This window comes from Leuresthes tenuis, unplaced genomic scaffold (assembly GCF_036924035.1).
Source record: "Leuresthes tenuis unplaced genomic scaffold, fLeuTen1.0.hap1 SCAF_1, whole genome shotgun sequence".
NCBI lineage: Eukaryota > Metazoa > Chordata > Actinopteri > Atheriniformes > Atherinopsidae > Leuresthes > Leuresthes tenuis.
This window is the reverse complement of record NW_027325355.1, coordinates 20062623-20079100: the sequence shown is the minus strand read 5'-3', so window position 1 is coordinate 20079100 and position 16478 is coordinate 20062623. Positions and strand designations below refer to the sequence as shown.

The 16478-nt window shown below is 43.6% G+C and overlaps 1 protein-coding gene across 1 annotated transcript; it reads right to left on the bottom strand.

Moving 5' to 3' along the window:
* Positions 1–659: 659 nt before the first annotated feature.
* Positions 660–16212, bottom strand: tubgcp3 (tubulin gamma complex component 3). Its single transcript, XM_072397675.1, has 23 exons — positions 16019–16212; positions 14886–14993; positions 14220–14287; positions 13896–13973; positions 13599–13807; positions 12548–12726; positions 12110–12222; positions 10974–11099; positions 10814–10882; positions 9618–9750; positions 9347–9513; positions 7191–7301; positions 6947–7055; positions 6185–6374; positions 5934–6069; positions 5773–5841; positions 4819–4954; positions 4623–4711; positions 4116–4247; positions 3884–4024; positions 3683–3799; positions 3493–3587; positions 660–2978 (listed from the first exon to the last, which is right to left on the bottom strand). Exons 1-23 carry the CDS (start codon positions 16092–16094, stop codon positions 2912–2914), a joined length of 2718 nt encoding a protein of 905 aa, XP_072253776.1. The 5' UTR covers positions 16095–16212; the 3' UTR covers positions 660–2911.
* Positions 16213–16478: the final 266 nt, after the last annotated feature.

Here is a 16478-nt window from a genome sequence, read left to right as displayed (position 1 = left end):
AGACATGTGATGTTTATAGATGGGACATTGAAATGAGCACTTTTTGTATACACTAAGGCATCTAAAGCCACCATGAGACAGAAGGCCTGATGGTGGAAGCTGAGAAAGAGAGACTATACCTCCCTCTAGTGGTTCTCCCTCCAGATTGTTTCATGGCTGCTGAAGCAAGTTTTCACTACTTTGTATCAACTCTAGAATATTTTTTCAACATCTTTCCATAAACTGCTGAACCAGTCTTGGTGAAACTGACTAAGAACCAACTATAAACTTGATATTGAGTCTGTAGAGTTGTTAAGGCCGTTAATTTTGAATAAAAAATAAATCAACAGATCAGAAAAATAATAAAAATAAAAAATACCTGGTTTGTGTTGTAGTAATGTTGTTCCAGTTAGGAGTAGCAGGCTACTTGGGTTCGGAGTCTGAGCAATTTGCACATTCACAAAGCCGCGAAGAGCTGCCGACTGGATTAACCCGAACAGCATGAAGGGAAACGTGTTTGATATTTCAGCATCTTGGCCTCTCCAGACAAAGCCTTCAGTATTAAGTCTGTCTGGTCAGTTATTACCTCCTGAAAAACTGCCAGAAGGTGGCAGCAGGATCAAGCAAATGAAACCCAGACACAGGATGGAAGAGAAAAATTAAACCACAACACAGGTTCATAAAAAACAAACATTTTATTAAAGAAATGGGACGGTTTGCATCCCCATTTTCTATATATTATGTGCTGTACAATATAGAGACAGAAACGGACAGTGAGCGAGTGCCGACCCAGGTACAGTTTGGAGTTTAAAGTAATATCACGCACTGATGTCTTGACACGTTTAGGAATTCATTGTCAGAAAGCAGTTAAGTGGCCTACGGACCAAATGCAGCACCAATTGTTTCACTGACAAAAAAAAAATGTTTTAAAAAATTTTAAAATGAAAGAAGGTCAAACCTAAGATCATCACAGCACACACACCTACGGGAAGAAGCTTTAGTCGGTGAGTCGATGTCTGTTTGAACTTAATATAAAATGCTGCGATGAAAAAAAAACCCCAATAACATGTAGTTTAGGCCACAGAAGTAGTTATTTTATCATGGAATAGCCCTGCGTAAAAAAAGCTAAACTTAAGGTCGAAAGTAAAATAGTTCACTATTATTAATTCTTTTAGCCCGTGTATTTAAGCCACTTTATTTACTACTTTAAACAACTACTTTTAACGTCCCTGTTGCTGAGCTTCTACAAGGTGAGATGATTATCAAAACGTGACCAGTTCCTGTAAAATTCCCACCTCGTTGCTCGTGTTTTGGTTGTTAATCGTTTTGAAAATGCTAATACACTTGAAGGAAATACTGCCGCTTTGATGGCAACTTCTACCCAAATTACCAACAACTTCAGAGTTTATCGCGGTCCTAAAACAGAGCAGAACAGGAAGAAAATTCTCTGGTTTCGGCTTTTCAAATCAAGAAATGTTGTATTTCCATTCTGAAATGATGCAAGTTTGCCAAATGCAGTCTTTAAATACAGTTTCTCATGTAGCCGACCTCACTGAAACACAGTACTCACACTCGTTTTCTTCTTCATGACTCCCAAATACGCTCGCCTCAGAAAATAAAAGGCCCCAAGTAAACATTTCTCACAAATAATCGTTTAAACATGGACTTTCACGTAGAAATATGAACACTTTTCTCTTCCTTTTGAAGAAACATCTGAGCAGTTATAGTTCCTGTGGTTTATGAGACGAGATATGAGGTTGTTGTGGTTGTTGTGAGGATTGTGTTCTCTAAAATCAGACGGACAGAAAAGCTCATACTGTGAACTGAGCTGGGAAACAAAGAAAAGCACATTCAAATCGCAATGAAGTCGACCCTTAATGACATCCTCAAAGAGCCGATGGTCAGTTAAGGGGTCGTCCTATTAGTCTGAAGTCAGATTTGTTTAAGACGGCCGACAGTTGCCAAACTATCTGCATGAAACTTAAACAACCGTTAACATCTGGTGTAAAGTAAGCTTGCTTTTTTCATGCATCATCACCTGTATGATTGTGATCGAGCTGACCTGAACTTTAAAAAATAAAAACTACCCTGAATTTTAAGTAGAAGGGAGTGAAGAACTGGGGTTAGACCAACACTGATGTTAAAATTATCAAACGCACACCGAAGACTTGCCTCGTTGTCAGTTTTAGCGCTGAAAATGTGTAGGTTTTCTCCCATCTTAATGAGAACAAAACTCCAGCATTAACACTCACCTTTTGAATAATCGCACTAAAAATGATTACAACTTATCATTTTAATAACTTCCAACAAGTACAAAATTGAAAAGAAATGCACATCAGACACATATCGGTCTAACCCAAGTGAGAGGATGGAAAGCCAGAGGTGCTGATGTCTAAAAACTCATATACACATACATACATCTGCATACACACTATGTACAAACATCATGTGTATTGGACTAAATTTGGCAACCACACTGAGAAAAAAAGGTTTTGTTGTTTTTTTTTTTTCCCCTCATGAATAAGGCATGCCATGTAAGTTGGCCCTGTGTGACGTGGAGAGCTCAGTGTGCCGCCGCCGCCTCCTCGCACACGCGTGGACACCCCCCCCCCAAAAAAATCTGTTCATATTTTGCCAAATTCTCGCTGCACGCCGACCTACCAGCGCGCGTTTCGACTACTCTGCGCTTCTGCAAAGCTTTGAAAAGTTCTGGACTTGATTCATTTGTGTGATCGCGCTCGGCCGACTTCCCTTGAGCCGTCTGATGTGATGTCATCACTTGGCGACCGCCGGAGCCGTGTCAGATTGCTCCTCCAAGGCATGACATCATGTCGACGTGAAGCGTGTAAAGTCTGCTGTTCGGCTCGGCTGCGTGAGGTCACACCCTGCGCTCGGATGGGAAGCGTGGTCCGTCTGCTCTGTTGCTGTCACGTCAGATGTTTGACAGTCGTCGCCCTCGGGTGGCGCCTAACGAGGCTCGCAGCCTCGGCTCTCTGGCCCTGTGGAGTTGAAACTTGTTGAGAAACCCAGCGACGGAAACAAATGCAGCTATGCTACTTTCCACATACTATTTAGACTGGCTCTACGGCGTGGTTTATACTTTTCAACACCACTCATGATCATTTCTACCTAATAGGTTTGCTTTTGCTCTACAAGCCCTTTGACCTCACCTGGCTCTTGGCTCCTCTGTCCGTTGGTTAAAAAAAGAAAAGATAATTTGAGCAAATATCGCTGATGTTCAACATAAATTCCACCAGATTAACTGGTTCCGACTGGTGTTGCACTAATTTTTCCTGGTCACATTTGCAGAATCCCCATTTGACTGGATATCAATTTGGTCTGACAACAGTTTCAGGAGAAGCACATTTTAGTTGATAGTATAAAAGATATTTAAAAAAAAAAAATCTCCCTTTTCTCAGTTCTAACCTGACAAGTCCTGAGTTTAATACAAATATCTGTGTCCAATTTTCACTGTTTCGGATGTTGTGCTTTTTGGAGCTTTGAAAGACGAACCTGTAGTGCTCATTGAAGTCAAGTCTGAAACTCAGGAAGCGCAGACTCTCGTCCGTACTGGTCATCAGCAGCACCAGGAACTGCTGGACGATGCTCTGAGAAGGAGCAGGGGGAGAGGGAAAAAAACAGATGTGACTCTCTCGCGGGAGATGTGAGGCAAAGCTCTGCAAGATAAGGCTCAAGCCGGTACCTGATAGAAGTGGGTGAGGATTCGAAGCTGGGAACGCATCTTTGGTACAGAATCCTGGAACTCCTGAATTCGCCTCTTCTCCTCTGCTTCCTGCTCTGCGGTCACTCCCCACTCACCCTGAATCGGCAGACGAATTTTAATTCAGATGGGGTATTGTCACACACCATCTGCAGCTCAGAAGCCACGTCCTCAACTCCCTACCTCCTCCTCTCTCTGTCGCTTCATCTCTTCGTACTGCAGTCGGAGGGTGAGCTCCTCCAGCGCCGAGCGGTAGAGGGAGTCCTGGGCGCTCTGGAACTCTATTATCTGGTCAAATATGGCCCTCAGCTGGTTCAAAAGAGACTGCCGGACCGATAAAAAGCAGAAGTGAAGAATATGTGTGCGTTAAGCAAAAAATGTGAATAAGAAAAAAAAAAAAAAAGCAGTGCGTTACCCTGCTGTTATTGTCCAGCAGGCATCTGGAGATGATGGTGTCCAGGAAGACATCGTGGGCAGCGATGATGTGGTCGAGGTCCTGAGCCTGCTGCACTTTGTTCCACAGCTCATCCCACGAGCACTCCAACACCTACACCAACCGTAACAGACAGGTTAGGACGAGTGTTTGGGAGTAATATTGTAGTTTTATAAGATATAACAAACTTAAAACTGGCTGAGAGGAGGAAAAAAAACAAACTATCTATATTATTAAGATACAGGTCAAAAAGCAAAAACAATAAAAATCTGTTCAGGAAAAATGACATTAGCTTGTTCCCTCTTCTTCTGCAGTTCTGATTGGGAATTAACGCCACCTACTGCTCATCTTCGAGCCTGTGGTCGTATAAATCTGAACCGTGCAGTGTTGCTTTCAGCAGACAAAATGGACTGCCACTCTCTCTGTAATTGCTACTTTTCGCTGATGCTTTACAGCCCGTGATAACAGCCGCGCCGCTAATGGTCTGACCTCAAAGGTGATGTAGTACTGCATTTGGTGGATGAAGTGGACCATCTCGGAGGCCAGGATGTGACACTGATGCAGCACGCCGGACAGCTCTGGAGGGTAAAAAGCACAAGGACAGGCGATATTACGACAGACTCTTTGAATGTAATTTAATCTCAAACACGTTTCTCCATATATGCACATATATGCTTTTGCCTACCAGGCATAGTTTTGAGCAGCTTGGCGTTACACATCTGTCCCTTCCAGATGTCTGTCAGAGTGTACTCCATCCTCTTGGCCCTCCACAGGAAGTTAAACACACGGAGGTAGTGGCCCATACACTCCCGTGTAAACACCTGATGCACAGAGGAGTAAAATAAGGGCGTAAATATGCTTTTACATGGACAAAAAAATTAAATACGAGAGGAAGTGTGTGTGTGTGTGTGTGTGTGTGCGTGGGGGGGGGGGACATTGGCACATTGCTCTGACTGCTGTCTGTGTACAGTTGTGAGCGAGAGAGGGCGGGAAGATTAATGTATCAAATAAATTTAAGCCACTGTGATTGGTTAATGATAACTCTGCCGAAGTGGGAATTGTGAGTAAAGTAAAAAGAAAAATGTCGGAAAAGAAACCAGAAAGTGGAGCTTAAAAACTAAAAAAAATCATAAAGAGAAATTACACAGGCTGAGCGTAATAGCCTATGTGGATGTTTTTTTAATTTTTTTTTACATTTATGCTCCCTGTGTGACCGTTCTGTGTATTAAAGGGCTGCATTGGGATTGGGTCCCGCCAACTCGATTCTCGCAGGAGCGGGCGATATGAACTTTGCTGCTGGCGGTAGCGGGTGGCTAAAAAAACAAAACACTGCGGGATCGGGATCCTAGCGACAGGATGTCAATTAATGTGGTGGAAAGGAAGCTCAAAAAAGGTCTTTACAGCACAAAGACAAAGCAAGGCAAGTCAGTCATTTGGAGAAGTTTCTCAATTGTCCATGAATCTCTTTATTAATAGCCTATAAAATGATGGGAGAAGACACAAAATCAATGCATTTCTATTATTGTGCGGGCATAAATTCTCATGGAGGGCCTTGAGAAAGTGGTTAGCCCCGGGGCCCATGGTGCTTTAATGCGGGCCTGTGTGTGTGTGTGTGTGTGTGTGTGTGTGTGTGTGTTACCGTTGCAATGGGTCCTTCAACGTGGTAGTCAAGACTGAAAACATCCCAGCCTGTATCACCAGGAGACACCTGCAGGCAACAAGAACAAAGTGAAGTCACAATGATTATCAGAGGAAATCTGCCACTTTCCCAAAAGACAGCAGAGCAGATGTCGACAGGACCTCCAGCAGGCGGACATCCAGCCTCTTTAGGATCTCTGCATTGTCAAACTGGGCGTTGGTGGCTCTGACTGCCGTCTCCAAGATACCAGTCAGGTTGTGTTGGTATAATGTGGTGGCCGGGCGAACCAACTCAGGTCTGGGGGGGGGGACAAGACAAATACAGAAAAATCAAACTCGCAGCATGACTTTGGGCCTGATATTTTTAACGGTGCTTGATGAAGCAGTGAACGTGACGACTCGGGAAGTCTAACTTTAGCAGGTCCATGAGGTGTCTGATGAAGTCTCCTTGGCCCAGCAGCAGGTATCTCCTCATGGCCTGCAGGTGCTCCAGCAGCAGGTAGTTGCGGTTGAGAACGTCCAGCAGGTATTTGCTGGTGTCGAAGTAGGCCGCATCAATCTTCTCCTGAAACGCTCCCTCCAGGTCCGACAGCAGCTCTGCAGCTATGAGGGCGCAGAGAAAAGGGGTTTCAGCTCCGGCTGCTTTAATGAATCTACACTCTGGCAAACGAAAATAGACTGCAAGGACAAACGTGCAAATATCCTCTGCTGGTCCAACCCGACCTGTACCTGTGTGATGCCCTTCAGCTGGACCAGTTAAAAAGCTACAGATCAAGCTGGCCAGATGAAGTCCCACAGACCGGATCAATAGCACATAGCTAAGTATGGCCCTTTGTTCTCCACAGTCGGGAGGAGAGAAGGACAAGGCCAGTGAGCGGTAAGAGCATCGATCGCTGCCAGTCCACGAACATATGTCAATATGATACCATCAATACGACGACAACAAAGACAAAAGAGACTCCTAATTGGTCAATGCTGTCATTAGCATGCTTGCCTAAACAACAGTGATAAAACCGAAGAGTTCTTGAAACAAACTTTCTAATCTCGTGTGCATTTGCTTTCTTGAAATATTGCATCTACTCTGCATGGCAACATCCCACCATGAGGTTATAATGATAAAGTGTTTTTAAATGCACAGCAGAGAGTGAGGCGATGAGACAAGGTGAGAGAGTTACCATCCTTCGGGGAATCTGCGGGTTTGGACGCTGGCGTGATCTTGCCTGGTGGCGTTCTGTCGTGACAAACCTGATGCAGGAAGTTAATGGATTTGCCAATCAGCAGGACCTACCAAACACAGAGGGAGGAGATCATGTTCAGTTGTTGTTGTGGAGGAACTACACACGGCTGCTTTTCACATGGTCACAGATTGTGTGTGCGAGCCTGGAATTAAGTCATTTTTGCCGCTGTGTGTGAGCGCACCTTGCGCGCCTGGTCCATAGTGATGAATGAGGGAATCATCGACTTCCTGAGGGAGTATTTGTCATGCCACAGACGATCCGTCTTCACGTTGGGATCTGATGCTACAAAGAACTATACAAAATAAAAACAGTTAGTTTTCAAGCCGTTTAAGGTGTAAAAATCCAACCAAGACTGTTTCTAACAGATTAATTTTACTGTGGAGTGAACTGACACAACTCGCTCCTACAGAACAGGAGGACTTCATTTAGATTGACTGGATGTAAATTTTGACAAGAATTGAAGATCAGACTGTGAACAAATAGGCACACAGACAGAAGTTTTCATCCTCTGTCACATTCACTTAGTTTTCCATTTACTCCAGAGAGCAGCACGGCCTAAACAGGCTTTCTAATGGGACCCTAAAGGCTATCGATTACATGTACGCTGATACATTTCTTCGCTTCTCAACTGTCAGTTTCCCTTGGATGCATCTCCATAACGCAGAACCCCACAGACTAATTGGCTAAAATTAGAATTTACAAATAACAGCTAAAACTTAGGAACCTGTTAACCTGCTGTAGAACAGATGGGTACTATAATCTTTAATCTTTCACAGGAAGATTATTGTGACTATAAACCTAAAATTTAAACACCTTAAAACGCCTATTAGCTCTGGTTTTTAAATGTGAATGTTTTATTTGTTCTATATATTAGCTTTAACATTAATAAAAACAGCATAATCATTTAGCATACCATTGAAAGTCAGCATTAGTCCGTCTTTTCCACTGTGTTCAGTAAGAATAATGCGATGTTAACGATGTGGAGCTTAGCGTCAGCCGTGTTTAATTTCTGTTATGGCTTGTTAACGTAATGGATCTTTGATTTGTTAAATGTCACATTTCTGAAAGCGAGGTGAGATAACAGATTTACACAAACACAACAGTGACAGCAGGTAGGGCCGACACGAGCTGCTCTGCGACTGTGGCAGGAGGCGGCGGCGGCAGCCACCCCTCAGTAGCTGGATGGTAGCTTGCTAGGTGAGCCCTTAAATTCGCTGTTTGCTCGTTTTACTCGAACCGTTTTGCAGCAGATTTTACAGATTGCCTCATTTAAATTGGCTGGATCCCCCTTTTCATTTGGCTGAAAGTCGAAATGCTCCCAAAAGGGCGGAGTAACATTTGGTTTTGATACCAGTGCAACTGCCATCGTCTCCTCCTCAGTGTGTCTTATGGCGAGATCAGGTCGGTGGGCTTCTTAATATCGCGATATTTCATTTTTTGCGGTTACCGCGACAGCCCTAACAGCTGGGAAATAAAACAACACGAATCGTCAGTAAAACAAACAGCCATGTATTCTTTTCAATAAATGTTGAATGTTAAATGTTTTTTTTTTCCATTCAAATTGAAGTCCTTCCTAATTTCCCCCCCTTTTGGTTAACAGCTGATTTAGTTTAGCTCAGTAACATTCAGACTTTTGCTAGTAATATGAGTAAAGCTAACTAAGGCTGAGTTTTTAAAAGACCAAACACATTGTCTTTGATGGGGTACACCTTGTTTATTTAAGGCTTTTTTCACCCATTACTGGAGCTGCATACGTAGGTGTTTTAACGTGCTCTGTGTGTGTGTGTGTGTGTGTGTGTGTGTGTGTGTGTGTGTGAGATCTTCTGGGTGATTTTACTCCTAAAGGGTCCAATAACTTAATCTCTGTGCTCTTAAACACAGCACTTAAACCCAGTTCAGTGCTATGTGACAGTTAATGCTGGGCACGTAAATGCTGTGGGAGAGAAACGGAGAAAGAGAAAGGGCAGGGGGAAGTAAAGGAGACACATCCATCACCTTGGTCTCCATTACACTCCCTCATCAGTCCTCATTTAAAAGGCTGGCCTATCTCTCCTCTCTCTCCCTTTATTTCTGTCGCTCTCTCCTCCCTCCTCCTCCTCACACTAATGTTCTCTCTCATTGGGGTCAAACATCGGAGCAGTGGAAGAGAACAATGTTCTAGAAATGAGCAGTAAACTCTTAATGACTTTTTCTTAAAAAAGGACCTCAAAGAGGCCAGCACTCGGCTCTCTCATTAAGCTGCGGACACCACATTTGGGATGAGGTTTGCAGTGCAGGTGACTGTAGCATTTGAGAAAAGCACAGATGGACTGAAATGATCAATGAAGGTGTGTGTACCTCATGATAGGTGTCCTCTAACTCTCCGTCATAGATCCACCTGTAGAGGAAGTTGAGGATGGGGTGCGACACCAGGCTGAGGATGTGCTGAACCAGCGCCCTCATCTGCGGGTCTCCGGTTTTCCCGTAAGCATGGACCGCCGACGCCAGCTCGCCTCCCTTTCGACCTGAAACACACGCAGTGCAGGTACGGTCCTCTCAGCCTGACACTCAAAACGCCAGAGCCAATAAAACACACGCAGGCCCAAGTGGACGCAGGCCTCCAACCCACCTTGGCAGTAGTCAACGAGGGCGGCCAACGTCTTGAGCCTCACTTTGGGGTCGTACATCCAGACCAGCAGCCTCCTCAGAGTCAAACCGCTCTCTGTGCACACTGTTACACCCTGGTCATCCTCTACTTGTAACTGCAAGACATACACAAGCAAGAGGCAATGGTAGGAAGTAGAGGGGACCGAGCAGCTGCCGTCTCCAAATATTTATCAATTCTGCTTCCAGTAGTCATTTGCATGTTGGCCACAAAGAAATGAACACAAGAAATAGTTACAGGCACATCTAACGGATCAACTTTTACTTTTTACAGAGTCTCTGCAGGTTTCAACAAGTCCAATTCAAGACTTTTTTAAGAACATAATGAATACAATTTAAGACCCATTTCACAACCATACTGGCAAAAAAAGTACAAAAGGCATGAAGGAAACTCGGAATTACTTGCAAAGTATAGGATTTTTTTTTCCTTTTTTCTTTCACATTGGAATACAAAATGATTAACCTAACTAAAAACACCAGAAGCCTCTATTGTGAACTCATTTGTTCTACTGTTCACTTTGGAGATGAACCCCCCTCCTCATTTTTGAATTGCAACTCTTATATGTAAACAAAGTGATGAAGAAGAATGATTGTGAAGGGCCATATTAATGGAGACATGAAAGTACAGTAATTACAGTAATATTAGGTCACGTGGTTTTACATTGTGTTCTAACATCATCACGTTAGGGTTTCTCATCAATTTCATGCGTGTCAGTGCATGTAACGTTAGACTGCTCTCGTTTCCTGAGCGGAATCCAGAGGAAAATGCAGCGTTAACGGGACACGGGGCGTCGCTTATATGCAACAGCAGCATATGCAAATCGAAATAATTAAAAGCAAGACGAAAGTTTATGCATTTGTTTTTAATAAAAGTAACGTTAATACATTTTTAAGACCTTTCAAAATCGTATTTAAGACATTTTATGAAATTTTAAAATAATTTTAGACATTTAAAGGCCTTTAATTCAAATTATTGGATTTTAGACGTTTTAAGACTTTTTAACACCGTTTTAACTTAATGCATGAAAAACCACTGATTTTATCATCTAATTTGAAATGACTGAAACCACACGAACCAGCTGGTGACGCTAAAACCCAAAGGAGGAGGTGAAACGCTCTTTTGTACCAAAGAGAATCAGATGTGAGCATTAGTCTGGTTACCTGTGAGTGGAGGACAGAGAGGAGCCTGTAGTACTCCTTCAGCTCCTGGTGGAGCGAGGCACAGAAGCTCTGAGGGGAGAGACAGAGATGGAGTGAGGGGGGGGAAAAGGACAAAAAAACCTAACAGGGCAATCAATATATACAGAAAATGCAGATGCACCTGTCCGACCAATCCAAAGGCCCGGTCGAGGCTCCTGGCGTCAGTGTACTTTCTGACTTTGTTGTGGAGCCAGCCGAGTTCGGCCAGTCTGCTGCTGGTGTCCCGGAGGGACTTGCATAGCACCACCTACACAAATCACATACATTAAATAGAACACAACACACGGAATTTGAACAGAGGCGACGCCTCAGCATCGGGACACTGACGACTGTGATGGCGACGTAAATTCTTTAAGCTAAACAGCTTTTATTCTAATAGTTGAAAAACTATGAAAAACTGACTGAAATTTGGGAGTTTTGCTGGAGAAGTGAAGCACGGATGACTGCTTAAATTCAGGCGTGGATTCCCCCTTTTAAAATGACACAATAGGGAATTGGTCTTGTGCTTTTTTTTAAAAAAATTTTTTAAGTCGTTTTATTAAATTTTTCTGAATGCAATTTTACAAGATTTAAATTAAATACACTTCTCCAGTATCATCCATCATAGTTTGCTCTCAGAGAGAAAAATGGCCGTAGTTTTCATTATACAGCTACTCGTCACAGTTCCTCACAGGAACCGACTGGCTTTCCTGCTGGAGAGGAGTTCACATTTAATGACGCATTAAAGTTTCATCTGCTTAACAAAAGCTTTATCTGGGGAGTTTTACAAAGACATTAAGTGGTAAAAAGAAAAAAGCCTCCAAACTATCTCCATCCATGACTGATTTATCTCTGGTCTCAGAGGCTCCTTCTCCATCAGGACCATGTCAGCACATTGACCGTGAGTCTATGTTTAGAGCGACTGAGAAAACGCGGAACAAGTTCCATTTACGGCCCGTCTATCGATAACATGCCAAAGAGGGAAGAGAGCAGAATGAAAAGAAATTGACGGGACAGACAAAAGAAAAGAGAAGTTGATGTGGCCCGGAGCCAAAGAGCTTTGCATTGATCTGTTGAGGAACATTCAACAACAACAACATCAACACTGTATAAGGAGCAGATATAATGCCTCAGCTCTTCTGTGAGAAAGTGATCTTTGTGATGCTCGAGAACTTAAATCTTGATCATCATGTGTTCTTACTCCGAGTAAACGTGCGCAGCTTTCTGAGCAAATCAGTCTGTCCAAAGCAGGACGAGACTCGACGCAGGTCTGGGTACCTTGCTGTCCATTTTGTAGCAGTTATCCTGAGCGTTCATCTTGATGAACTTCCCGTCAATTCCCTGGAAGACGTAGAGGATGTCCCGCACCAACGCTGCCTCGCTTACCTCGCCTGTAGACACGGGTAAAAAGGACAGATATCACAGTGAACATCAGAGGAAAACCTGAGCTCAGTCAGACTTTGGTATGTCATGTTCATAGTATTTTAGGGATAAATGAACAAAAATAACAAAGCAGCTGAACAGAACTGTATGAAACAATTCAATACAGAGCAGCAGATGTGTAGCCTTTAAATACTAAATATTTAGCATTTAATGTAGCTGTTAATTACTTCCCAGCACTTGTGAGCTCAATAAATTAGACAAAACTTCCTCGAAGTGGTGGATGCTGATTAACCTGCCGGCATTCCTGTATTTGTCTTTATGCACAATGCTCACCGGCTGCATCGCCATCTCGGCGAGGACGGACCACTCTGACCGATGGAGCCGGAGGTCCGAGGGTTGGCCGAGCGGCAGGTGGGATGGTAGCTGAAGAAGGGGAGGAGCTTAAAGGTAGAGCCCAGGCTAACCGTGAGCCCAGAGGCTGAGCACCTACAGCTGCTGACTGAGGCTGTTGACTGAAACAAACACACATGACCGGGTCAAAAAACTAAAAGAATATCGCAGAGAGGCTCAATAAGAAATCGTGTAAGTTAACCTAACCAAGCTTAAAGTAAATTTGGAGATTTCCGTGGGTACATTTACAGTTTAAGAGGCATGTTCAACCAGAACCACTTTGATACTCATAATCAATATTCATCGGCCATATTCACAGGGACTGTCACCTTGTCTTCAATAAATCTGGGCTGGTGTTTTCCTAAACTGAGCTGCGAGACAGATATTGGAGAGCCAGACATTCCAGATAGTTTTAGCATCTGTAAAATGAATCTGCCATTCAGAAATCTGATATTCCAATACACATTTCATAAAAGCACCTCCAGATTGAAGGACTACCAATGAAGTCAGACCAAAGATTTTCTAACATCATGATTTCTGCAACATGTTTAAAAAATAACTTGCAATGTCCAAACATTATTACAACTCAACGCTAGGAAAACCCGACGCTTTGAGGCGAGGACTTGCCCTTTTAAGACTCAAAGGTGCACCCAGACAGCTTGATGGTCATTTGTAGCAGAAGGACTCCTGCATCATTAATGAGGGCAAATGGAATTAAATGGCCTTCTGATGCCTCATAAAAACAGTGTAACAGGTCAGGCCAGGGAGCAAGATCACGTTCCGGCACTAATTGATGCTTCTGGTATCACACAGATTTTTTTTATTTTTTATTTAATTTATTTATTCATTTATCTTTTTTTAAACACACGAACATTGAGCTCCTGAGGTCAAACTGCTCAGTCACAGCAGAGAAGTGATGCAAGCGTGAACCATGTAAACTGAAAATAACTAAATAAAAACTGTCCCTTTTTAATCAGTGCGACATTAAACTCACCCTGCCAGCAGTGACTGTGGCGTCGGCGTGGGTCCGTTCAGGGTGTAGACCCCTAGGCTGGAAATCCCGCTGGTCCCAACACTTGCGGACAAGCCTGCGCTCCTCTCACCGTAGCTCAGGGCCAGGCTCTGCGGTCGAGTCCAGTAGAACGGGGTGGAGTGGGCGTCCTTGGGCAGGGATTGAGCAAACAGTGCGCTGTAGTTTCCGACCTGAGAGTGAAAGTTTGCATCGGTGAGAAGTAAGTACTAAGCCATGTAATAGAAGACATGGGATGGAAAATGTGTGCGCGTCACTCACCCTACTGGATGGTTTGCGGGGGTCTTCGGAGAGACTAAGCAGCAGGTAGAGGACTGACCAGCGGTGCTTCAGAACACTCTGGCAAGCATGAAACCATCAAAATAAAACCAGAGGTCCACAGTATACATGGACTTCAATACATGAACTAACAAGTTACTATGTTGTCAGCCCAACTTAAACGCGCAATCTTACCAGTTTTAATGTTAATTCTTATCATACAAATATGTTGTTTAAGGTCAAAGGGGAAAATGTTCCATCATAGTTTTCTGGTGACTTCGATAGGTTTTCTGTGCTGGTAGGAAAACAGCTGATCGAGACACTAACCTGAGTCTGGAGTTTTCTGTGCAGCTCTGAGAACAAGGCAGCATCTGCTTCCCTCCTCTGCTTCAGCACTGCAACAACATCAACACCACTTAATTATCCTGGGGTATCTCCTAAACTATGAACTCGTTTAACTGGCGAACACAGGCCAAAGTCGTAGAAGTGCAGGTTTTTTTTTTTTTTTTTTCAATAATAAAAAGAAAAACCTTCCTGTCCTCCAACAGGGGAACGGGAACATCAGACCTGCCCTGAGCCGAACTTTGTAGGAGTTACTGGAAAAAATTATTGTGATTCCAGCTGGCATTATTTAATTGTCTCCATTAAATCACATTAGAAGTCAGTAGAAGAAGTCCAGTCATCACAATCTGTAAGTGTTGTGCTATTTCTGTTCCCCTCAGATCATTGTTTCCCGCAAATTGTGATTCCTTGACGACAGTGTAGGTCAAACAGGATTTATTGCTGTGGCAAGATCAGGAGTTCCACTGTTTTGCAGCATAAAAATCAAAATGCACACATGAAGAACACATATTGCGCACTATGGTCGTAGAGCTGATGTCAAAGAAACTAAATCAAGCAATGAGCCATTACTTTATGATGCAGATATTTTACAATGGTAGCACTGATGCCTACACTATGAAATTAGGACCATTTCAGTGACGCTGCACTTACATTCTTTCTTGATCTTCTCCGACACCAGGAACTCGTCTCGTTCAATAGTGGGGGCATAGTTACTGCCAATGACTCGCACCGCATACTGGAACTGGTGGGCAACTTCAGCTGGAGAGACAAATAACTCATTACTAAAGGTCACTGCAGCACTGTGAAACAAATTTTCCTATTTGTGACCAAAGAGCTGCCAAGTGTAACATATTCAACTTATCAGGTGTGACTTCAATGCAGCCTTGCTTTAAAAATGATTATACAGGTAATGACAGGGATTTAGTGAGGTTTAACAACAGCCGGCATCTCTGTCCAAATAACCAACACTGCAGTCACGTGAAAGAGACTGAAAAACGAGCAAGTGAGGTCGATATTTTTCCGCCTCTCTTGTTAAAAAAGGGAGACCTTCTTCTGAGAGGACTGTCTCCAGTAGGGGCCTGCAGCTAGCGGGGCAGAGGTGCCTCCCGTAGCCGCGCAAACAGTGTATATCACCTATTACATCGATGTGAGCGCTAAGGGGCTAGCAAGCATACAGGGAGCTGAAGTGAGCAGCTACCCACTTTATAAAACCAAAACGCACAGCGTAATGGTGCATCATATCGGCAGCTGTTCGGCAGGATGTGCAGCATCAAGTCGAGCCAATTGGCTGACAGCCTCGCTGACCAAGCCCCACTACGTGCCGCTTGTCCAATGCAGCTTAAGTGATAGCTAGCAAAAGCCAGTAAACATTTATTCCTAATCAGCTGGTCTGGTTTAAGCTTAATTTCTCGCAGAGCCAGAGAGAAATAAACTCTACACTTATCGGCAAATATCATCAGGGCTGAGCGGCAAGTGCTGCTGTAAAAACCTCAACCGTTTTCTACAACATTCCGTCGCAAAACACACAGGGCATAGCCGGCGACCGACGTGTAAAACGTTACATATTTCATGAATTTAGGGGTTAGAGTGTGATATGTTCAGGCCGAATTTGCCAGTCACCGTCACAGCTTTAGACATAATTTTCACAACATGTTTGAAATACGCATGAAGAACAAGGTGAATAGCAACGATAAAGAGCAAGATTTTTTAATTAAGTTCGCCAGGAGTTTCCTGGATACTAAGTGTTGCACTTGCGCGGAGCAAGCTAACGTTAACTGATGTACCTTCGCTTTTCCCCGTGATCCTGCAGCAGAGGCTCTGTAGAAGAACATTGGGTGATTTCTGATCTAGACTCGCCATACTGGCCGAGGCTACCGTATCGTGTGTCGCCCGATAAATTAGTAAATGCGACTGAAGAATATGAACTAACTCCAGCCTCCCGCTACAAGCAACGCCATTTTGACAAACTAGGTCAAGTTACCACCAGGCGGGAAGAATGCCCCCACGACTGGCCTCATGTTTCCTTCAAAGTAAGAACACTGAAAGTCTCTCTGCAGATAGTGTGACTGTGAAGACAGATGGATGGACACTAACATCCACAGGTCCTGTGTTCCGGGTGTGAATTAAATAGGGAAACCAAAAAACATCGTAGCCTACAAAAATCCAACAAGGAGATGCAAAACAACCGTGATACAAAATGTTCCAAAAGACAAGAGTAAGAACTAAATTTAATCACAAAATAAC